Source organism: Acartia tonsa, chromosome 7 (assembly GCF_053477335.1).
Source record: "Acartia tonsa isolate MP-2025a chromosome 7, ASM5347733v1, whole genome shotgun sequence".
Taxonomy (NCBI): domain Eukaryota; kingdom Metazoa; phylum Arthropoda; class Copepoda; order Calanoida; family Acartiidae; genus Acartia; species Acartia tonsa.
The window spans coordinates 24,331,422-24,357,123 of NC_137266.1; the positions used below are offsets into that span (position 1 = coordinate 24,331,422).

At 29.8% G+C, this 25,702-nt stretch overlaps 1 protein-coding gene across 4 annotated transcripts in view; it reads left to right on the plus strand.

Moving 5' to 3' along the window:
- LOC145325121 (delayed-rectifier potassium channel regulatory subunit KCNS2-like) overlaps window positions 1-25,702 on the plus strand; it is a 94,745-nt gene that overhangs the window by 53,389 nt on the left and 15,654 nt on the right. For all 4 annotated transcript variants that reach the window (XM_080167969.1, XM_080167973.1, XM_080167970.1 and 1 more), the window contains 10 exons: window positions 1,901-1,995; window positions 8,876-8,917; window positions 9,201-9,308; window positions 10,474-10,572; window positions 11,658-11,760; window positions 12,197-12,293; window positions 14,514-14,607; window positions 15,770-15,846; window positions 21,754-21,816; window positions 23,526-23,643. In XM_080167969.1, coding sequence (XP_080024095.1) covers window positions 1,901-1,995; window positions 8,876-8,917; window positions 9,201-9,308; window positions 10,474-10,572; window positions 11,658-11,760; window positions 12,197-12,293; window positions 14,514-14,607; window positions 15,770-15,846; window positions 21,754-21,816; window positions 23,526-23,643 — 896 coding nt within the window. The remainder of the gene's footprint in view (window positions 1-1,900; window positions 1,996-8,875; window positions 8,918-9,200; window positions 9,309-10,473; window positions 10,573-11,657; window positions 11,761-12,196; window positions 12,294-14,513; window positions 14,608-15,769; window positions 15,847-21,753; window positions 21,817-23,525; window positions 23,644-25,702) is intronic.

Here is a 25,702-nt window from a genome sequence, read left to right on the forward strand (position 1 = left end):
TTTTATATTTTAAAATCTGATTTATGGTTACATTTGATAAATAATTAGGCGAAAATGCAAGAAAATCAATTTGATAGAAAAATTGAGTAAAAAATATGAAATGTTTAAATTAGGTTCATTTAAAGACTGGAAAGTTTTAAATTATTTTAAAATCTTATTTATGGTTTCTTTCTCTGTCTTAATGATAAGGAAAAAAAACTAATCTGAACAAAAGAAGATAATCGTTTGTTTTGCCTCAAAATTAGATATAATTTACCATTAATCTGGGTTAAGTGGGAAAAATAAATTAGAAGATAATAATATAAAATGATAATAAAGACTTGATTATTTAGTTTATTAATTCTAAACCCACCATAACGAAATCTATTAATTTATCTCAAAAACGTCCATAATTTTTTTTTAAATAAGGGAGGATGGGTTTTCCTCGTTTGCCTAACTCTGGCCCTAATCATGTTTGGCTTCCCAGTTTCCAACACAACCTAACCTAAACTGACTTAAAGAAATAAACAAACAAACGCACCCTCCATCCTCTTTTTTTCCAATTTATTTCTAATTAAAAAAGGGGGGGGGGGCGTAACGCCGTAACAGTGCCCAAGTGGGTACTTTGGCGCCAAATAGTTTTAAGAATGAAAAGATACACTTACATAGGGAGAATACATCTTAATTAATATCAGATGTTGCTCAAACAAAAACAAATAGCAATGTGTGTTCCTCTTATTTTGCTATTCAGTTAAATTTATTTTTCCTTTAGGCATTAAAATAGTAAAACAAATAACTTAGAATAGTCTTAATAAGGGGTGTTAAGGGATAAAACAATCGGAGATAAATATCTCAGATACTCATATTCCTCATTTTCGGGAAGCCTACTCAGTGCCACACCCTGAACCCCAAAAATCTACCGTTAGTCATACAATTTAAAATGAGTCCTGAACGGAGAGCTTTTATCCTTAAAATAGGCATGCTATCCTATCGATTTATTTTAAGCAACATTAAGAATTAGTTTCAATTTTGAAGCTGTATTAACTCTATAATCAGCATCATACTGTCCGAAGCTTTACTTAACATCATATAATTTTTTTACTATTTTAACAACAACTTTTTACATGATATATTACAATAACCTATTCATTTCATTTAATTTTTTTACTATTTTAACAACAACTTTTTACATGATATATAATAACCTATTCATTTCATTAAAATAACTAGATTGTTTTAATCGAAGCCTGTCTATAATCAAGTCTTAAAATGTTAGTATGTCCATATTCAGCATCCTTTATTCTAAAAATTTTGTGTATGTTTTTCTGCCTTTTTCATTTTTAGGCTTCACTTAAATGGATGTTTATCCTTGATTCTTTAAAAACTTTAAAAAAACTATAGGACAATAAATGTGTGGACATAAGGGCGAGTAAATCTGTCTGTATTTGATACAAATTGATTTATCCTGTCTACTCATCCATCAGTCTTTGCAACCAGGGACATTTCTTCTCAAGAAAAACAATTACAGGACAGGTGTAAGGCATTGTATTCAAATATGTATAATATCCTATTACATAAAGTACTAAGGTTTTTTATGATACTTAAATTCTCAATGGATACTAAAACGACAGGGTTCTCTTTCTAGTTAAGCTTCACATAGGTACTGTGCTTGTTTTTTGATATTTTATTTTTAGTTTCAAATGTTGGAATGGTTTTATTCTATGGCTTTAGCTTATCTCTGCCACATAAATAAAGAGATTCTAGATGATATTGAGATTCTTCTAAGTTGTGTATATAACTTTTTGTTTTTTTTATTTTTGATGTTTTAAATCATTAAGCATTTTAGAAATAGGACTACTACTTTAATTCTGCACATACTTTTCATCACATATATTATTACTAAAATTCAATTTTTGTTTAGGTTTACAGCATCTGTGTGACGCATATTCCCTAGAGAGACGGGAATATTATTTTGACAGATCTCCAAGAAATTTTGATGCCATTCTCTGCCTATACAGGAATGCAACAATATTTAATAATTCATATCAAATATGGAGTTGCTTTTTCTTTACATGTGAATATAATTTATCCAAGAAGGTTTTAGTTTGTTATTTGCAAATTTATGTTTACATTAGATAACAAATGATTAGGATTTGTGTCAAAAAATGTATTTCTAAATGTTTCGGAAAAATGATTTGCCTCAGATTTGAACCTTAATATCAATTGAAATATTCATTATTTGTGCTTGAACATAGAATATATTGTATAAACTTCATAAAGATATCAAAGTTACAAATTTTTATCCTCTTTTATACTTCTATAATTGTATGTATTGACACTAAGTTTGGTAAAAGCTAGTGATTTACTTTCTCTAGACAATGAAATGTCAGGTCTATCTTTATATAAGTGAGAGGGGAAGATGGTAGGTTAGTCTAGGGATAAAAGGAAATAAATAAATCTACATTTAGATATTTATCAATTGACAATTTATTACATTTGAAAAGTACTATAGGATATGTAATTATTTATTTTAACTGATAATATTTTTTTCCATTTTACAATACGCACTAAATAGAAATAACTTTTTTTAATTCGAATTCCTAAATATACTTTTAAAATGAATGTTATAAATATGCAATAGAACTCAAATTTGTTTTGCTTCTGGCAAGCTTACAAGTTAAGAATTATAATTATTTACTTAAACTCTTAATATTACTTTTTTATGATTTTGTCTTTTCTAGTAATATTGGCCTAAAAGTTTGTAGAGTTTTTATCTTTAATAGAAAAGAATTATTAAGTTACAATGGACTATTTCTATTACATATGCTTTTATTGCTGGTGAGTGTTGATAATAAATCAAGCTTCCAAGACACAATCACATATTGACCATAACAACTCTCTCTCAAGATATGTTTAGCAGGTAATACATAATCCTCCTGGCATATTGTCAATATACTCCACCATACACCAGGCACTGCACTAACACATTTTGTCCAGGGACAGGATTTGAATTCTTTGAATTAAATAGTAAAAAAAAATTTCAAAAGGCAGATAGTTGTCATATAGAGATATACTTTATAAAACAAAAACTTTATATTAAGAAAATATAGCAAAAATATCATAAACAGCTCTTTATTGATGTAAATTAATTCAAATTTAAAAGTGAATTAATGCATTCAAAAGATACAACTTAATTGTATTTCCATATTTTCTAGAAATCTTCTTAATTTACTGTCTTTTTTGAAATTTTATTCTACAAGTCCATATTCTTAATCTTATGTACAATCTATATATCTTTTTTTTGTCTATTTTCCACTTTCTTCATACAATCCATTTGTAACCTCTGGTAGATTCTATAATAAACATAAAAAGGGATACTAACAGTAAATGTAACCTTGTAATACAGATAAAAAACAATCAGAATAATATACAGGAATGTAAATCTATTTTTAGGACAAAAGAAAGATAATAATAACTTACCATACAATGATCCTTTATAAGAAATATGTTACATGAAATATAATTTTTATATAGTAAATACACTAAACAATTACTAATTTGATAAATAAACAAATATAACAATAATTTCCATTGCACATATTTGAATTTTAAAATAATTTCTATCACATCAATTCATTAAAATAAATTTTTTATTAATAAATAATTCCAAGATTTATTTAGAATAATATTATTTTCCAAACATGTTTTACAGCAATTGAATAATACAAGCTGAAAGGTTATTAAATAATAAGGTGTAAGCATTAAAATGTGCTTGTATGTCTTATATGTATATAAAGTAAATTGGAAAGCATTACTGAATAGGCATTTCTAGTATTTAATTTATTCACAAAATCTATAAATTATGTCTATCTCTATGCAAAATTCCAATATTGACAATAATGTATACATACCACTGTGTAGCTATTTTATCCTGTAGTAAAGGTTATCTTATGCAGACTGATGGGCAGAGAGCCAGTCTTTTATAGGCTAGACTATAGGTCTCTATAGTGTATATTGGAAAATTAAGTTAGGGCTATAAAAATGTATCATGTGTTTTTTTCTAATAAAGTTTTAATACAAAAATATCTTAATTAGCAGGTGTATTTTATTCATGTAGAGAAATAAATAAACTAGACAAAAAAATTTTATAAAATCAGAACATGTAGAATTTTTTATTCTAAATTACTCACCAAGGAATGATATTAAATATAACATTGAACAAGTCTGAAAAAGTTTTTTTGTTTATGCAACTTTATAGCAATGATCCTTAAATCTATTTACAAAAGAGATAACACAATCAAAACTAATCCTAATTTTCTGTAAAGTTTCCAAACTATAATTATATGAAAGTTCATATTCTTGAATTGGATGTATTGAATCTATTGCCCAATTTTTATATTTTGGGCAAACCATCTTGCAAAGGTATGCTGATCAATATAAATTGGTGTTTTGCTTTGAATATTTAATTTTAATTTTCATACATCTCTATAATTGGTATAATTTATTTATTACACTATTCACCGAATATTTGTATGGAATATGATAACTATGATAAATAATTTATGTTAGGTGGTAAGTGAGACCCTTGGGAAAATAATTGATGCCTATAGACCTGACTGGGATATGTAATAACATTTTATGCAGTGTATGAATATTATATATAGGTATATATTATAGTAGTTGCTTATTAACTATATTTATTGCATATTTGCTAGTCTGAGTGCTAATAGGTGTTTTAGCTTATTTAGAGTCATGATGTAAATTATTAATATGACATCTTCTAAAAATTATTTTGAAAGTTTTTTAATCAACAAAAATTAGATTTAATTTGGTTTCACTCCTACCTATAAATGGACCACTAGACACTGCCTGGCCTAATCACAATACTTATTGAACTTAAACTAACAATCTTACATTATATGATATGAAAGAAACTGCCTATTTTATCTACATATCTTTAATATTTAAATAGACTCTGGTTGGCCTGCGGTCTATTCCAGACACAACAATTTATTTACTTTACCTAAGCTATAAATGATTAGTTTGAATTTCATTTGCCCATTTTTTGAATAGAAGTTAAGATATATTACCTTCTTCTTTTCAAATTCAAACTTATTCACAGGGCAGAAAATTCATAGACTAATTTAAAACCTGGAATAGTTATTTTTGCTTGTACAATATAAATAGAAAATACTAAACCAGAAACATTCCAAAGAATAGAAAGTTATGGTTATAGAAAACAAATTTTCTTTAACAAATAAATCAAAAGTTGTATAACAATAAAAATCTTTTCCTGAATGGTAAAAGGAAAATATTTAATGTTAACAATATTTATTTTTAGTATTTAGTCAAGTTGTTACAAGAAAAAGTTTCTAACGTGTCATATTTATTGGTTTTCTGATGTTAAGTATAGTTACCAATATTTATGTAAATATAACAGTTTTATGCATAATTATAATGTTTTACCATGAAAAAAAGCAATTTTGTAAATGTTGTTTGTAAAAACCCATTCATAAAATAACAAAAAGAAAACAGTAGGAATTTTTTTTTTCAAACGTTAAATGATTAAAAATTATCTAAGACATGAATTCAATAAGATAATGTAACAAAATCTGTATTCTTCATATTGTAAAAGATTTCAATGCCATTGATCCAATGAAAAGTTTCTCCTTGTTTCTTTTGTCAAAAGTTTACACAGCACTATAACCAAAGCACAGCTTTGCTTTTTCATCTTTGCTGCACTGCAATGATAGTCTAGAAAAGTTTTGAAATATACTTTGATCTATGTTTTGATTAAAATTTCAGACAAGTCATGTTGCATAGTGAGGTTCAAGATTCAATCAAACAAAATATAGTTTTTAAATGAAAAATATAAGTATGTAGCAAATCAAAACCATAACTAAAAACTAATGTATTTACTTTCATTTAATTACATTGGCTCTCACAGCTAAAAGATTGGTTGACAATAAACTTTCCTAATATCCAAATGTAACAAGATAAACAAAAAATATTGCAAAAGAACAAATAATTAAATTGATAAATAGATTAAAACTTTTATTATTAGATAATGCAATAAGGATTATTTATTGATAGCACTTATGAAAAAAACTAGAGAGAGATAAGGAGAATAGAAATTTAATGAAAACATATAAAGAATATTTATAATTAATTCAGAAAACTAGTATAAAAACATTATTTGTTTCTAAAACTAGTTAAAGTTCTATGATAATATTTAGAATCTCTGCTGTAAAAATGTGTTTGTGTGTCTGTCATCCAGAAAGTATTTAGATATAAACAATGTGTAGTAGGATATATAAGTTTAAAGGAATTTTAATGTTAGGGGGAGATTTGAAAACTAAATCAAATTTTAAGGATTTTTAAATAAAATTAGTTTTTTGTATAATTTTTTATCTAAATGCGGAAATACAATTTAAGTTAATTAATTTTGACATCAGTGATTGGTGGATTGAAAACTATCTACACTCTGATTGGAGAAGCTTAAATGTCAAACATCATTCACCCAATTAGAGCGCAGGAAGTTTCTAATCCACCTATCCTATTGGTCAAAATTAATTAACTTAAATTGTATTTCCGCTTTAGATAAAGAATTATAAAGATGAAAAACGAATTTTGTAAATAAATCCTTAAAATTTTTTCAGATTTCAAATCTCCCCCTAACATTAAAATTTTAACTTTTTAGTAGCGAAGCTACTCTATAATTCACTTTGTCCGTCCGTCCGTCCGTCAGTCAGTCAGTCAGTCCGTCCGTAACGCTATGGGGGAAATGGAATTTACTCAGCTCCTTTAAAAGATAGAATGCTGAAATGCAGCAGGTTTTAGGCTATTTTTATATTTTTCACATTTTTCTCCATATCTTCAGTGTTTATGGTCCGATTTTCAAAATATTTTCAGTTATAGATATCAAAATTAAATTTTCCGTCTTTTAAAGAAAACAACCATGACGGCCAGACTGCCTTTTTAGCAGGTTTTAAGCTGTTTTTTTTATATATTTAACATTTTTCTCCATATCTTCAGTGTTTATAGTCCGATTTTCAAAATTTTTCAGTTATAGATATCAAAATTAAATTTCCCGTCTTTTAAACAAAATAAGCCAGACTGCCTTTTTAGCAGGTTTTAGGCTATTTTTATATATTTAACACTTTTTTCCATATCTTCAGTGTATATGGTCCGATTTTCCAATTTTTTTAAGTTAAGGATTTAAAAATTTAATTTTTTGTCGTTTTAATAAAACAACCATGACGGCCAGACTGCCTTTTATCAGGTTTTTGGCTATTTTTATATGTTTTACATATTTCTCCATATCTTTGTATATTTTGATGCAATTTTCAAACTTTTATGGGATATCTGTATCAAAATAATTTTTCCCATTGTTATGAGCATCTTTAATATAATTTACTTTGACCATTGTCATCATGCAAAATAAAACAAGGTTTCATGTTTATTTTATCCAATAAATCTATTCTTGATTTTAGTAAAAACCTTTTAAATCTACATATTCCAATGGACGACTTTTTGTGCTTCGCTACTTATGGATGTTGTCATCCTTGTTAACTTCCTAACTGTTGAATTGTATGTATTATAAAGGTATATAAGGGTAGCTGCATTAATACATAGATCAAAAAATTATTAATAATAAGAAGAAAACTGTACCAGGAAATGAATCTGTGATTCCATGTTAATTAGAGCAAGTTCTATATTTCTTTGTTCTTCTAGTAATAAATTATCTAGAAGAAAGAGAACTAAATATTCACCAATTTCCCATTTTCTCACAATGGTAAAAAAATATTTTTATTTATGCATTAAAGAATCCCAGAAAATAAAAGAATATACTATATCTTTTAGGAAATAAAAACGTCATCAATGTTAGAAGATGCACTATATTTTGAATAAAATGATGGAAAATGTTTTTATTTGTGGCAATAGTGAGGTAACAATAGAAGAAAAACATATTTTATATGTCACACATAAATTACTCTAGTTGCAGTGTATGTTGTAGGTAGGTTGGAAGTGGGTAGAAATCCACTATATTAAAAGTATACCAGGATAAAAACTTCCACAAAGTAAGCTGAAGAAATCAACCAGAGAAAAAACTAAATAAACAATTTGATAAAAACAGTAAATTAAATTTTGTTAATGGAAAATGGATTTCTTTAGAACAGGGATGTCCAAGTTTAGGGTAAATGGGATTTTTGAACAAAAATTTATTACATTAGATTACTCCATAAATTAAATTAAATAAAATGGATTGCATTTTGAACCTAAATAAAATGCTAAATTTATAACACCTGCAAACCATTATTAGTTTGATAATAGAATGACGACAACAAACTAAATGTATGAAATCTCTGCTATTTAAAATACAAGGAAGAATAAATAAAAGAATAAAAGGAAAGGGGTAGTATGGCCTGGGATAGAGAGAGGGCAGGTTCAGATTTAGTGGTCTTTGTCATCACAACTAAGTGCCCCATAAATTTTATCTTATGTTTGTCTTTTCATTGCCATAATAATGGACATACAATACCAGTAATTTAGATACATAATTTTTCTGTTTTGACAAATTAAAAAAATTTAAGGGTATAAATCATTAAAAATTTTAAGAAATACTATTTCTTGTTTTATCATTGGAACTGTATTAATTTTAGATCTCATGATTGGATCATGGTGGAGTGGAGGGGTAATAATTGAAGTGCAAAAACTTAATACATACTCATTACTACATGTTTTCTCTAAATCATTTGATAATTAAAATATACTAAACACCAGAAACATTTAAAAAGGTCACTGTTGAAATTAGCTAAACTTATTGATTACAATTCTAGGAAACAACCATTAGCTAAATACTTCATATTAAATTTGAATTGTTGTGCCACTGTTTAGAACTGGGAAGCTGCATCTCCCTCAAGGAGTTTGTGTTCAGGTAATACATGACAGTATTCACCCTGCAGTTTTTAATATCATTACCAAAAATATTTCAACATGTCAAGTTTCATTTATAATTTTTGTCATTTCTACATTTATAATTGTTTTCATAATTATTGAAAACTACTTTTATGAGATCATATAAATTGTTGCATAAAATACTAGAACGGGGAAACTTCATCTTACTTTTGGGGTATGTGTCCAGGTAACAAAATGGCAGCTATGAAAATAGGAAATTTCCTAACTGAATTTTGTCTTTTATAAATCAATATTTTTTTCAGGATTTTTGTGAAGAACTTGAATATTGGGGCCTTGACGATCTCCACATGGAACCATGTTGCCAGCACACATACTATAGGGCCAGATGGTTACTTCCTACTGCAGAGAAGGTATAGTGTTGCCAGCATACAAACTATAGGGTCAGATGGTTACTATCTACTTCAGAAAAGGTATAGTGTTACCAGCACACATACTATACGGCCAGATGGTTACTACCTATAGCAGATAAGGTATAGTGTTGCCAGCACACAAACTATAGGGCCAGATGGTTACTATCTACTGCAGAGAAGGTATAGTGTTGCCAGCACACAAACTATAGGGCCAGATGGTTACTATCTACTGCAGAGAAGGTATAGTGTTGCCAGCACACAAACTATAGGGCCAGATGGTTACTATCTACTGCAGAGAAGGTATAGTGTTGCCAGCACACAAACTATCGGGCCAGATGGTTACTATCTACTGCAGAGAAGGAATAGTGTTGCCAGCACACAAACTATAGGGCCAGATGGTTACTATCTACTGCAGAAAAGGTATAATGTTGCCAGCACACATACTATAGGGCCAGGTGGTTACTACCTACAGCAGAGAATGTATGGTGTTGCCAGTACATTTACTATAAGGCCAGGTGGTACTACCTACAGCAGAGAAGGTATAGTACTATCAGCAAACTTACTATTGGTCCAAATAGTTACTATCTACTGCAAAGAAGGTATTTGCCCAATTCCAAAATAACTTTTAAAGGTCGACCAATTTTTTTTGTAGGTCAACCTAAACAAGCACAACCCACAAATACCTTTATAAAATCGGTCAACCTACAGCTTCTATAGGTCAACCTAAATTTTCCAGAGGTCGACCTTTGTCTTTTGTGAACTGGGCGAATGTCTTGGCAGCACATACTATAAAGTAACTTTACTTCACAAATGCTTAAAAGTACAAATTGCAGCAATTACAATAATAAAATAATGAACATAAAATTATGTAATCCTTTTAAATCTAAATTTCCAAACTTGAAGAGAACAATTAACTTTGGTATTCTTGTTAGCTCAAAATTTTCAGGTAAATTAATCTGACTAAATTTGCATAAAGATTAACTTTAGCCTCCTAGAAATCCTTTAACTACATTTACATTAGCAATTACAAATTAAGAACATCTAGATAAGATATAAAGTATAAAGATTGTACATATATTTCTTCTTTTGTACTTTACTCTTAAATGTTTTTAAAATATTGTCAATCTGTAAAGTATGCAGTATAAGGATGACAATTCTATTTTAGGAAGAGGTAGAGGAAGACTTTGGTTCAGGTTTCTGTGCTCCAACACAGAAACATTTATGGAATCTTTTTGAGAACCCACATCATTCATTGGCTGCTAAGGTATGCAGTTTTGGTTTTTATCAAAGCTACTTTGTAAATATCCCTGTATATCCTAAGGATAAAACTTAATTTCCTCAGCTGTTAATAAAGATAGTCAGATGATTTATGGTTAATTTTGTACTTCAGATAGAAATATATTATTTTAGTGTCCTGTTTATTATAGGTTGTTGCTGTAGTATCCTGTTTATTTGTTGTGGTATTCACTCTATGTATTATTATATCTATATTATTATAGGTTGTTGCTGTAGTATCCTGTTTATTTGTTGTGGTATCAACTCTTTGTATTATTATATCTATATTATTATAGGTTGTTGCTGTAGTATCCTGTTTATTTGTTGTGGTATCAACTCTTTGTATTATTATATCTATATTATTATAGGTTGTTGCTGTAGTATCCTGTTTATTTGTTGTGGTATTCACTCTATGTATTATTATATCTATATTATTATAGGTTGTTGCTGTAGTATCCTGTTTATTTGTTGTGGTATCAACTGTTTGTATTATTATATCTATATTATTATAGGTTGTTGCTGTAGTATCCTGTTTATTTGTTGTGGTATCAACTCTATGTATTATTATATCTATATTATTATAGGTTGTTGCTGTAGTATCCTTTTTATTTGTTGTGGTATCAACTCTTTGTATTATTATATCTATATTATTATAGGTTGTTGCTGTAGTATCCTGTTTATTTGTTGTGGTATCAACTCTTTGTATTATTATATCTATGTTATTATAGGTTGTTGCTGTAGTATCCTGTTTATTTGTTGTTGTATCAACTCTATGTATAATTATATCTATATTATTATAGGTTGTTGCTGTAGTATCCTGTTTATTTGTTGTTGTATCTACTCTATGTATAATTATATCTATATTATTATAGGTTGTTGCTGTAGTATCCTGTCTATTTGTTGTGGTATCAACTCTATGTATAATTATATCTATATTATTATAGGTTGTTGCTGTAGTATCCTGTTTATTTGTTGTGGTATCAACTCTTTGTATTATTATAGGTTGTTGCTGTAGTATCCTGTTTATTCGTTGTGGTATCAACTCTTTGTATAATTATATCTATATTATTATAGGTTGTTGCTGTAGTATCCTGTTTATTTGTTGTGGTATCAACTCTGTGTTTGATTATATCCACACTACCTTCTTTCCAACAAAAAGATACCAAAGGAATTATACGTAAGTATATTTAAATTACACAATTTATAAAAAAAAATAACAATTCGAAGAGTAATGTTAATCGTTAAATCTTTGCTAATCCTGTTAAAAATGATTTTTCTAATACAGCTTTTCATATAAACGTTTGTTTTGTGGCAACTATTGTAGAAAAGCCGATAATATTATAATTTTTAATTGGTATAATTAGTGAAACACAAAAGAACTTTTATCAACGAGTAATAATTACAAAGTTTTACAACAATATAAGTACAGCATGACCCATAAAAAGAACTCCTAAATATGATTCTTGTATACCCTGAAAAAGTATGTTCCAGCTAGCTAATATAACAATACCCCCTATCCACTACCCTAAACATGGAGGAACGTATTGACCAATATAAAAAAATATATAAAAAAGTTAATTTGAAAATTGCAACACATTTAAATTACATTTCAGATGAGGACTCATTCTTTGAGGTTGCAGAGGCTGTTTTTGTTGGGTGGTTCACTTTTGAATATGTCATCAGATTTATTGCTGCTCCAAGAAAACTAAGGTAAATACAGACGTATAGAATAGCTTCGCGTCACTGGACTGTCATAGAACTTTTTAAAGGGGTGAAGTAAGGTGTCAGAATGCGATGACCTTTTTTTAGAGGCAGCTCAAATATTTTTTACTTCCAAGATCCCTTCCAGACCTTTCCGCTATCAGTAGTCTACTTGCGGGATTGTTATGACCCCCGCAAGCAGCTTGGATGTGACTCTATCAGGTCAGTCACCCAAGTATTGAAACTACAATATGAATTGCCTAAAAAATGCACAGTAAATATAATAAAAGTATAGTAGTAGACGTGTAAAGATAATAAAAGTATAATATAACCAAAAGCATCCAAATCTTTCTAAAATAACAGTTAATTTATCAGTTGGAAAAAGGTATTGTAGTTAAATTAATACTATTAAATGGATAATGCAGCCATATTAGTTTATGGAAGGTAGTTCCAATAAGTCAATTGTTTTAATATTTTTGTTATATTGGGCATTTGATATTTTAAAAATATGCAATTAAAGAAGCAAAACACTTTTCAGTTGCACTATCTTTGTAGGAGATACTCATTATCAATGCAGATGCATATTAAGCATTTTTAGCTGGCTTTCTTGTTTTTTCGTCAAGAAAGTTTTTAATTAACATAGCTGGTTAGTTGTGCATTCAAGAACCAAATTTTAGTCAGTTTGACCTCGACTAAGTGTTTAATGTCATTATCACCTTTATAAAATGTGTTTTAGAATAGCTAATTTATTTTAGCATGTAACATTTAATCATATCAGGAACATAGAAACTAATCAAACGTATAAAATATTGGAGTCTTTACGAGGGGAAATAAAAATAAGAAAGTATTTTTAATCAAAATATTTGGCTTCAAACATAAAGATCAAAATAATCCCCGTCTCCCCTCCCCCTAAACCCACTCTAACCAATCTTGAACTTACAATGCTTTAACATTTTATTATACTTATGTTCTGTGTATTATTTCCCCCTCTCAGAGGCGTAGCTACTCTAAAGATTACTGTTAATACAAAATTCGATAATATATTTAATAAAAATAAATAGTGTACCAGTACCGAACTATATTACTATCATTTGCTCAACCCCAACAATAATAGCTTAAAACAATAGTATGATCAGTAGGTGTATTGCCTGAAATTTAATCAGATACCGAGATCTAAAGCTTCATCTATGCATACATGAATCAAGTACATATAAAGATTAGTTATAATTCCTTATTTCGTAACTATTGGAAATATTTATCCCTGTTTCCTATTTTATTTGACCCAGGGTTAACTGAGAAAGACGCCATAAACCTGAATGGTATAATGAATTGTTCTTCAACTAGGCTTCTGGAGCAAAAAAAAAATATACATAGTTTGCAATCTTAGTTCTACTCTTCAACCAAAGTTTGTACCTTTGTCGCTATTTCAATCTGATTTATAACAAGTTACTTGATTATAGTGTCTCCGCAGTCTTTACTTACATATTTTTAAGTAGTAAAGAGGATCTAAATGTCCGTCTGTCCATTTTTCCGTCTGTAAGAAATTGTACGGGGGAATTTATCAGCATCTATTAAAATTAGACATCTGAATATTCCCAATACCAATAAGCATTCATTATATAGTTCACTCGTTCCGTCTGTCTGTCATTTTCACCCATCTTTTTATGATCCCTGAACATCTGCTTCATATATCACATGTCCGTTTGTTAGTCCATGTTTTTTTTTGGCTTTATATATATAATTATTTTGGTCTATCCCTAACATAAAATACTTATTTCTTGAATTAGATTTCCATACGAGGTTTGAGAAATCAAATATGGCCAGAATTATAATCAACATCAACATGAAAATCTTGGAAAAATCTATTTTTGTTGGTTATTGAGTTTTATTACTAGAAGAAGTGCAATTACTCTTCATAATAATCTAGAATTTTTGGTAAGAGGACGTCAGCAAACCTCGAAAGCTATTATTAGTGGCTACGTTGATAGTGGCACTTTTTAGTATTTCTTGGGGCGATTTCTCTTGGATGGGGAGAGATACCCTTCCCAAAAGTAGTGATAAACCTTCCATCCAAAATATCCATTGCACTTAGAGTTTCCAGATATCATCCTAAATAACCATTAAATATATATTTTTACTTGGACTACCAAAGACACCTTGTGCTTTTTTCACATGTTTACAGAAAATATGCTCGTTGTTTTGGATTTTCTAAACAGTCTTTTATTTTAGATTTTTGAAGGCAGCCATGAACGTGATTGATTTGCTTGGAATCCTGCCATACTTCATGTCCATGTCTATATCCTTGATAACTACTTCTGGAGGGGTAAGTGGACAACTTTGATTCGAAAAAAAACATTGGATTGGTGATTTTTTAGTAGTGAGGCTTCTCTACAATTCACTTTTTAACTCCATCAATCAGTCAGTCCGCAAAGCTTAAGGGAAATATGATTTTTGAAGATTGCTATGATATTTGCTTGCATATCTAGTCTTTTCATTGTATTGTCCGTCTGTCTATCGGTCAGGCTTCAAAAGACAATCACCTTATTGTTTGAAGGTTCCTTGATTTTCTTTGAGTTTTTGTATATTATCTCTCTTTTTTCTTTGTTATGTGAACTGAAATATGTCTGCTCTATAACTCTGTTCGTCCATATCATGTTCTTTAGTTCTTCTTTACTTATAGATTATGTACTTGTTAAAAGTCTTTATGAGCACAAAATAATAGATTTTGAATACAGAATCAATTGAATTAAGATACGCTCACTTTATTATTGAATATGCTCTTCAAAACATTTTCAATGGCTGATGATGTTTTTCTTGTAACCTTGTTTTATCTTATCCTGTCCTTTTTATGATCATCCCATTTCAGTTTTTTTCCTCGTCATTTTTATACTTCCAGCTACTTTTACACCAGAAATGGACAACAAAGTACAAAATGTGTATGTTTTCTATCTATCTATCTATATATCTATCTATCTATCTATCTATCTATCTATCTATCTATCTATCTATCTATCTATCTATCTATCTATCTATCTATCTATCTATCTATCTATCTATCTATCTATCTATCTATCTATCTATCTATCTATCTATCTATCTATCTATCTATCTATCTATCTATCTATCTATCTATCTATCTATCTATCTATCTATCTATCTATCTATCTATCTATCTATCTATCTATCTATCTATCTATCTATCTATCTATCTATCTATCTATCTATCTATCTATCTATCTATCTATCTATCTATCTATCTATCTATCTATCTATCTATCTATCTATCTATCTATCTATCTATCTATCTATCTATCTATCTATCTATCTATCTATCTATCTATCTATCTATCTATCTATCTATCTATATATCTATCTATCTATCTATCTATCTATATATCTATCTATCTATCTATCTATATATCTATCTATATATCTATCTATCTATCTATCTATCTATCTATATATCTATCTATCTATCTATCTAGTTGAACTCTGACCAGGCCAAGTATCAGGATGAGATGCGAAGAATTGCTCAAATATTCCGAATAATGAGGATTCTCAGGTATTACTTCAATTTTTTAATAAAAATTTGTCATTATCCCTTCAACTGTCAGAGGACCACAAACAAACCTAAAATGAATTATTGGTACTCATCTAGGTAAGTAACTAGTAGCAATGAAATAATAGGCGGAGGATATGGTTGTAATTTACTCAGAGAGATATTGGCAAAATTTGTAAATCTTTAATCCATTTAACAATTCGTACTTTTGTTTGGCCAATGGCTTCCACTCTAGTTTTTATCCATATTTTTAAGATACTTAATCATCTTTTATTGGCTAATTCATATGGACTGTAAATGCCTAATATTAAAAACAATTAATAATACAACAAGGATGACGACATATATAAGTAGCGAAGCTCAAAAATTATGGATGGATATTCGAAAAAAATGAACTATAGAGCAGTTTCTTTAAAAAATTAACTAAAAAATCACGAAACCCTGAAAGATTTATAACGTGAAAATCCAGGAATCGATCTAGCACCTCAACCAATAAGCAAATCTTTATGAGACTTTGTGGGGATATGTAAATTGTGAACTTATTTAATACCTGAAAAATATCAGCCGTCTATCTCAAATAGGAGTAAATAAAATCATGAAAACTTAAAATCTAGGAACCGAACTAGCACCCCATACAATAAGTAAATTTTGATAGAACTTGATAAAATTATGCAGAATATTAAAGTATTCAATCTCTGAAAATTACAGCCGTCTATCTTGCATAGGAGTAGAGAAAATCATGAAAACTTCAAAATGTAAGAATCGATCTAGCACCATAGTTAATTGACGAATCTTAATGTAACTTGGTAAAAATGTGAGAAGATTAACATACTTTATCCCTGAAAATTTCAGCCTTCTATCTTTTATAGGAGCCGAGTAAATCACGTTTCCCTCTTTCTGTCTCAGACGGACGGACGGACATTTCGAATTATAGATCAGCCTCGCTACTAAAAATAACCATGACTCTTCAGATTTTTAATTTTCTTTCTATATGAGTTTGCAAAAGACACATTGGTAACTTAAGAAAGGGAGGAATGTTCTCAAAAAGTAAAGAATTTGAAGAAGAAAAAACATTATTTAATATGAAATAGTAATGCTTCTTTGTCTGTAGCTTAAGATTTTGATAACTACTGAACCGATTAAGTTCTTCATTTTCGGCTTTACATAGGTAACGGAATGGTTTTAGGCTATTTTATTTTTTCTTAAATTATTACTTCAGCACAAACTGATAAGTTAAAGCACACCTTTTAACTTTTCCCCTTCATATGATAGACTTTATATTTCAGAATTTTTTTCTTTTGTCATTTACACAGTGTACATTTGCAAAAGACACATGGGCCCAGAACTAATCTTGACCAAGCAAAGCATATTATAATATGGTTGCCATAGTAAAAAGTCATGGTGCCAGAGCTTATCTTGACCAAGCAAAGCATATTATAATATGGTTGCCATAGTAAAAAGACATGGTGCCAGAGCTTATCTTGACCAAGCAAAGCATATTATAATATGGTTGCCATAGTAAAAAGACATGGTGCCAGAGATTATCTTGACCAAGCAAAGCATATTATAATATGGTTGCCATAGTAAAAACATATGGGCCCAGAACTAATCTTGACCAAGCAAAGCATATTATAATATGGTTGCCATAGTAAAAAGACATGGTGCCAGATCTTATCTTGACCAAGCAAAGCATATTATAATATGGTTGCCATAGTAAAAAGACATGGTGCCAGAGCTTATCTTGACCAAGCAAAGCATATTATAATATGGTTGCCATAGTAAAAAGACATGGTGCCAGAGATTATCTTGACCAAGCAAAGCATATTATAATATGGTTGCCATAGTAAAAAGATATGGGCCCAGAACTAATCTTGACCAAGCAAAGCATATTATAATATGGTTGCCATAGTAAAAAGACATGGTGCCAGAGCTTATCTTGACCAAGCAAAGCATATTATAATATGGTTGCCATAGTAAAAAGACATGGTGCCAGAGATTATCTTGACCAAGCAAAGCATATTATAATATGGTTGCCATAGTAAAAAGATATGGGCCCAGAACTAATCTTGACCAAGCAAAGCATATTATAATATGGTTGCCATAGTAAAAAGACATGGTGCCAGAGCTTATCTTGACCAAGCAAAGCATATTATAATATGGTTGCCATAGTAAAAAGTCATGATGCCAGAGCTTATCTTGACCAAGCAAAGCATATTATAATATGGTTGCCATAGTAAAAAGACATGGTGCCAGAGCTTATCTTGACCAAGCAAAGCATATTATAATATGGTTGCCATAGTAAAAAGTCATGATGCCAGAGCTTATCTTGACCAAGCAAAGCATATTATAATATGGTTGCCATAGTAAAAAGACATAGTGCCAGAGCTTATCTTGACCAAGCAAAGCATATTATAATATGGTTGCCATAGTAAAAAGACATGGTGCCAGAGCTTATCTTGACCAAGCAAAGCATATTATAATATGGTTGCCATAGTAAAAAGTCATGATGCCAGAGCTCATCTTGACCAAGCAAAGCATATTATAATATGGTTGCCATAGTAAAAAGACATAGTGCCAGAGCTTATCTTGACCAAGCAAAGCATATTATAATATGGTTGCCATAGTAAAAAGACATGGTGCTAGAGCTTATCTTGACCAAGCAAAGCATATTATAATATGGTTGCCATAGTAAAAAGACATGGTGCCAGAGCTTATCTTGACCAAGCAAAGCATATTATAATATGGTTGCCATAGTAAAAAGACATGGTGCCAGAGCTTATCTTGACCAAGCAAAGCATATTATAATATGGTTGCCATAGTAAAAAGACATGGTGCCAGAGCTTATCTTGACCAAGCAAAGCATATTATAATATGGTTGCCATAGTAAAAAGACATGGTGCCAGAGCTTATCTTGACCAAGCAAAGCATATTATAATGGGGTTGCCATAGTAAAAAGACATAGTGCCAGAGCTTATCTTGACCAAGCAAAGCATATTATAATATGGTTGCCATAGTAAAAAGACATGATGCCAGAGCTTATCTTGACCAAGCAAAGCATATTATAATATGGTTGCCATAGTAAAAAGTCATGATGCCAGAGCTTATCTTGACCAAGCAAAGCATATTATAATATGGTTGCCATAGTAAAAAGACATGGTGCCAGAGCTTATCTTGACCAAGCAAAGCATATTATAATATGGTTGCCATAGTAAAAAGACATGGTGCCAGAGCTTATCTTGACCAAGCAAAGCATATTATAATATGGTTGCCATAGTAAAAAGACATAGTGCCAGAGCTTATCTTGACCAATCAAAGCATATTATAATATGGTTGCCATAGTAAAAAGACATGGTGCCAGAGCTTATCTTGACCAAGCAAAGCATATTATAATATGGTTGCCATAGTAAAAAGACATGGTGCCAGAGCTTATCTTGACCAAGCAAAGCATATTATAATATGGTTGCCATAGTAAAAAGACATGGTGCCAGAGCTTATCTTGACCAAGCAAAGCATATTATAATATGGTTGCCATAGTAAAAAGACATGGTGCCAGAGCTTATCTTGACCAAGCAAAGCATATTATAATATGGTTGCCATAGTAAAAAGACATGGTGCCAGAGCTTATCTTGACCAAGCAAAGCATATTATAATATGGTTGCCATAGTAAAAAGACATGGTGCCAGAGCTTATCTTGACCAAGCAAAGCATATTATAATATGGTTGCCATAGTAAAAAGACATAGTGCCAGAGCTTATCTTGACCAAGCAAAGCAAATTATAATATGGTTGCCATAGTAAAAAGACATGGTGCCAGAGCTTATCTTGACCAAGCAAAGCATATTATAATATGGTTGCCATAGTAAAAAGTCATGATGCCAGAGCTTATCTTGACCAAGCAAAGCATATTATAATATGGTTGCCATAGTAAAAAGACATGGTGCCAGAGCTTATCTTGACCAAGCAAAGCATATTATAATGGGGTTGCCATAGTAAAAAGACATAGTGCCAGAGCTTATCTTGACCAAGCAAAGCATATTATAATATGGTTGCCATAGTAAAAAGACATGGTGCCAGAGCTTATCTTGACCAAGCAAAGCATATTATAATATGGTTGCCATAGTAAAAAGACATGGTGCCAGAGCTTATCTTGACCAAGCAAAGCATATTATAATATGGTTGCCATAGTAAAAAGATATGGGCCCAGAACTAATCTTGACCAAGCAAAGCATATTATAATATGGTTGCCATAGTAAAAAGACATGGTGCCAGAGCTTATCTTGACCAAGCAAAGTATATATCATAATATGGTTGCCATAGTAAAAATTAATGATGCCAGAGCTTATCTTGACCAAGCAAAGCATATTATAATATGGTTGCCATAGTAAAAAGACATGGTGCCAGAGCTTATCTTGACCAAGCAAAGCATATCATAATATGGTTGCCATAGTAAAAAGTCATGATGCCAGAGCTTATCTTGACCAAGCAAAGCATATTATAATATGGTTGCCATAGTAAAAAGACATGGTGCCAGAGCTTATCTTGACCAAGCAAAGCATATTATAATATGGTTGCCATAGTAAAAAGACATGGTGCCAGAGCTTATCTTGACCAAGCAAAGCATATTATAATGGGGTTGCAATAGTAAAAAGACACTTATGATTATTAAAATAGTTTTTGCTATCCATAAAATATCTAATTACAATTGCCTCTACTATGGCATCTGTGAGTAAATGTATCCTCTCAGTGTGATAATCCTTGGAATTGGATATCTGTAATTGCAAGATTCAAGTATGCATCCACTCATAGACTAACTCATATATTGGCCTTCAATAAAAATGACACTTTTAGAAATCTCATTAAAAACTATTTAGTCTATGATACGATAAAGATATATATGTTTTCAGCAAGAATCAGAACCGGTATTGATTCATAAAACAAAGAAAGAAGTTTAAAACAAATTAATTTCAAAGCAAAATTACCTTTATAGTTGAATAATTTTGCCTATTTTCCGGAATTTAATCGTTGTTGTATATTTTATCATTTTTCTCTATTATATAATAACCCCTCCTGCCATAAAAAAATGTTAAAAAATATATAAAAGCATTAAATCATTAGACCAAATTTTAAGATCATCTTTGTGCCTTTCATTCTCTCTATCTGAATAATATACAATTACATAAGCAATCCTGATCTTCAAATTAAACTTTCAATCAAAATAATTCGGAAGGGCAACATGTTTTGACAAACGTTTTGGTCGTAGAAGATATAGTAAAACATACAGGATAGGGCAAAGAACGATAAATTTGCTTTCTCCAAACATTCAGTGACTAATGTTATTAGAATATAAAATGGACACACAGAAAACTGTCCCGAATTTGTATTAATTTTGAGGAACAAGACTCCAGTGACGTCATATTTTTCTTTCCCGAAAAAGAGAAGGGGGGAAGAAAATATCTTCAAAAGAGATGGAGAAAACCCCTTTTCTCCCATCTCTTTTTTCTTCCCCCCTTCCCTTTTTTTCTTTCCCCCTTCCCTTTTTCGGGAAAGAAAAATATGACGTAACTGGAGTCTTGTTCCTCAAAATTAATACAAATTCGGGACAGTTTTCTGTATGTCTGTAAAATGGTAAAAAACTACTTTTTCTGCCAGTGAACGACCTTTAGCCCAACACTTAGTAGACAAAGAGGATTATTGATATCTTAAGTTGCAAAGCCTAACCTAACAAATCAAAATATATTTTTAAAACTTAAGATCAAGTAACAGGTATAATGATCAAGGACGTCCAAGCTTCTTTTCATCTGAGGGTTTGATATAGATGCCTCCCTTTGGACTTGAATAATGAGAATACACTCTGGCGAGAAATATATAATTCAAATATGAAACGATTTTCAAATTCATTGTTTTTTTTCAGGATTTTCAAACTTGCTCGACACATAACTGGACTCCAAACACTTGGCATGACTTTAAGAAACAGGTAAATTATTGTAATGTGTTTGTTTATTTATTAAGATCTCGTAAAAGGTTCTTAAAATCAAGGATAATTAATGAACTGAACAGCTATAATATTCCGATGGAACCTTGGAGACTTGATTTTTAATTGATTGGTTCATTTGGGCCAAACGTTTAAAACACTAATTGTAATCCTCAAGAGTGGTAATTTTGTTTATCATCATTGGTAATGTACATCAATTTATCAGCCATTATCTTATCTTTTTAGATTCCTGAATGATAAAGCATTATGTCGAATAACTAATTTGTACTCATCGGACATACTTACAAATCCAACTTGCAAAGAAGCTGCACTACTAAAAAAAGAAATCTGTAACTGAATAACAAATGCATTAAGATAAGACAAGAAAAGGAAAAATAAAAATGCGCAACAAACAGTCAAGCAACTAAAAATATTGGGCCTTCCTTAAAAAGGCCAATTTAAGGTCAAAATATTAATTGCATTTTTTAAAAAATTGCTTCTGGCATCAAACAGCATGATGGATTTAAATTCTTTAAAATATTTTAATATGTAGATTAATTATGGACATAAACTATTGTTTCCTTCTTATTCGTTAAAGTCTTATTCTACCTATACCTATAGAAAGGCTAAGATGATATTCAAATACAATGAAGACATATTAATGACTTATTTTTATGTTTATATTTACAAACTTTTTAAACAATAATTTCATGCATTTTAATTTGACTGGATGAAATAGTTATCTTCAGGAATATATGGGCTGATATTTTTACATACACCCCCAATAATTTTGCCCTTCTGAATAAAACAATTATTGGTTGACATGTTTGGACAGTTAAAGTTTGTTCCATCCAATCAAAACGTAATATCATTACCCAAAGTTTTTTTAAGCCAAACAACAGTAAAAATATTTATTAAACTTTGGGTACCACTACAAGTGTAATTTACCGTCCAATGTCCACTCCCTCCATGAGTAATTTTAGATAATATTTTAATGAAAGGAACATATCTCTCCTACCCAACTGAAGCATGCTAAAAATGTTTGCAATACAAGATGCTTTTATGTATCATCTTAGCATGGCAGGGATAGGATAATGGGCAATAGAATAATCTTCCATTCATTTCCTTTAATTCTATCTTCAGCAGCTGAGGAAATGATATGGTGGGATATTGTTCATCTTTTATTGTCCTCTCCCTCCCTGATATCATATTATACACTTCTTATGAATGCAATGTTCTTCTCTTTGTTCATAGAAAAATTACAGGATGACTCTCAAATTTAGATTTAAGAAACCTGTAATATTTTATAGATAATATTTTAGGCTATTCCTAAAGACGGTAAATTTCTTGGAGTAGGAGAAATCTAGTAATAGTGTCTAACTTTTTATCTTTGTGACGTAACAAAAATCGAAGGATGAGAGGGGAGGTGGGAAAGTAAACCCCTAAACAAGAGATAGATTTTTGTTACGTCACAAAGATAAAAAGTTAGACACTATTACTAGGTTCAGTAGGAGTTATTTTATTTGCACCAGCTCACAAGAAACACCTTGGTATGACCAATAGGTATATTCTTTGAAAAGCAGAGCCCAGCTGGACCAGACCAGCTTTATATGGATGGAAAGACATTGTTTTACAGAAATTACAGGAATTGTAGATAACTTATGAAATAGGTTGATTTATTTTTAAAGTTTTATAGACATCCTTTATTTTAGTTACAAGGAGCTTGGTCTCTTGATGTTGGTTGTAATCATGGGCATGTTGATCTTCAGTGGTCTTGCTTATGTCAGCGAAAAAGATGAAGAAGATACAATGTTCATCTCTATGCCACAGGTTAGATGGAGAGATAGGCATATGAGTAGATTGATAGAGAGATAGATATATATTTAGGTAGGTAGATAGATAGACAGACAATGGACTTGCATATGTCAGTAAAAAGGATGGATGAAGAAGATATAATGTTCATCTATGCCACAAGTTATATGTATATGTCTAAATAGTGTACATAATTCTTCTATTATTACAGTGTTTGACAAATAAAATAAACTTTTTATCAAATGTTAAATGAAGACAGATGACAAAGCAGTTTATTTATAGTTTTTGTTATCCAAGTCAAGATACATATTTGATAACAAGGCGGGTCAGCCGCACCAAGAATCAGTTTTCCACAGCCGCAAGCTTAACAATCCAGAACACAGTAATAGTGTCTGACTGATTATGACGTAACAAAAAAAATTAGCCAATGAGAGGCCACTATAAATTTTACCATTGGTCAACAACGGCCTCTCATTGGCTAATTTTTTTTTTGTTACGTCATAATCAGTCAGACACTATTACTGTGTTCAACAATCCATAGTAAAGGCCAGTTACACTACTAGACTAAAAAGTCGCCTAAACCTTAGTGACTGATACATAGTCAATATTTATTAATAAATTTAGCTGCAACAAAAGTTAATTGTGACTGAAGCCGCTTTATTAATCATTAAGAAACATATTATTTCAGCAATTGATATCTATCAATTTCCAGCTTTTTATAACTTTCCAAAAAAGACAGGCCGCCTTTTATTTCCAAAAACAATCTTAATTCAACAACTGAGTGGATATCAAGCCCTGTTTTATAATTGTTTTCTTGTGAGTCAGCAAGCATATATGTAAAAAGATGTGGTAAAAAGAGTCAGCTTGTTGAACTTAATTAACATGAAAATAGATTTAGTTTGTGACCGACCATCTATAGGCAGTGTTCCTTCAAAAAAGAACTATATAAAAACAGTAATCTAAAATTAGGCACTAAAATAAGAAAGATTTTTCAAATTTTGTACTATTCGAGTAACTGTTTAAAATAAATGATGAAGCAAGTGGATTTATAACAAAAATACAATTTATTTTCAACAATTGAATTTGATTTAGATATAAAATTTACTTGCAAGTTTGTATTCACATAAAAGAAACATAGATTGACCAAAGCATATATCTTATATTTTTATGCAAAATAAATCTTAGATAAAATACCAGATGAATATCACAGATTGAACATAATATAATCCAAATTATAATATAAAAAATATCACACGAGAAAGAAAATATTTGTCATTTATTTGTATTGGTCAAAAGATATTATTCAAGAAAAATAACTAAAACTATTTTTGTATTTTTCATAAGGATTGTTTTTAAACAGAAAACATCATGATAGTATTTGGTTTAATTCAAATTTGAAGGTTTGATTATTTTAAATCAATTAATTATTACAATATATAACACTTTATTATTTTTAAAGTCAAAAGAAAATTTCTAATGGTTAATCAAAATATTAAATTATTTTATTCATCTAAACATATATATGAATTAATGATAAAATTTAGCATATGTGATACAATACTAATAGTGTCATTTGACATGAAGCTAAAGGATATACAGAATGAAAGAAAATATAATCTTTTTTGTTATTTGTGATATATGCATATTAGGGGGTTTGAAAATGCTACAAATCTGTAGATTTCCAGTCACCGAATTCACAATTATGATGATAAATATAATTAGTTCTGGATTAAATTATATTTACATAGAGTATGCCTTATTTAAAATATAAAACTTATACCCAAAAATTTTAATCAAATCTAAATTATTGGTTTTTATTATATGTACAATGTAAGTATTATCAAAAAGATCCAAAAATCCAAAATATGTTTAAAAGTCTTTGATTTTGAAACCCTCTAATGCATATGTATTGTGAGCACTGGTTGATTATACTTGTCATTGTCTATCTTATTTACATCTTACATTGCATCACATAAGGGGTGGGTGTATGATACAGCATTAAAAGAAAATAGTATATTTGATTACAGTAATGTGCTTTTGCAAGCTTAATTCTAAATCAAATAAATTAAAAATCAGA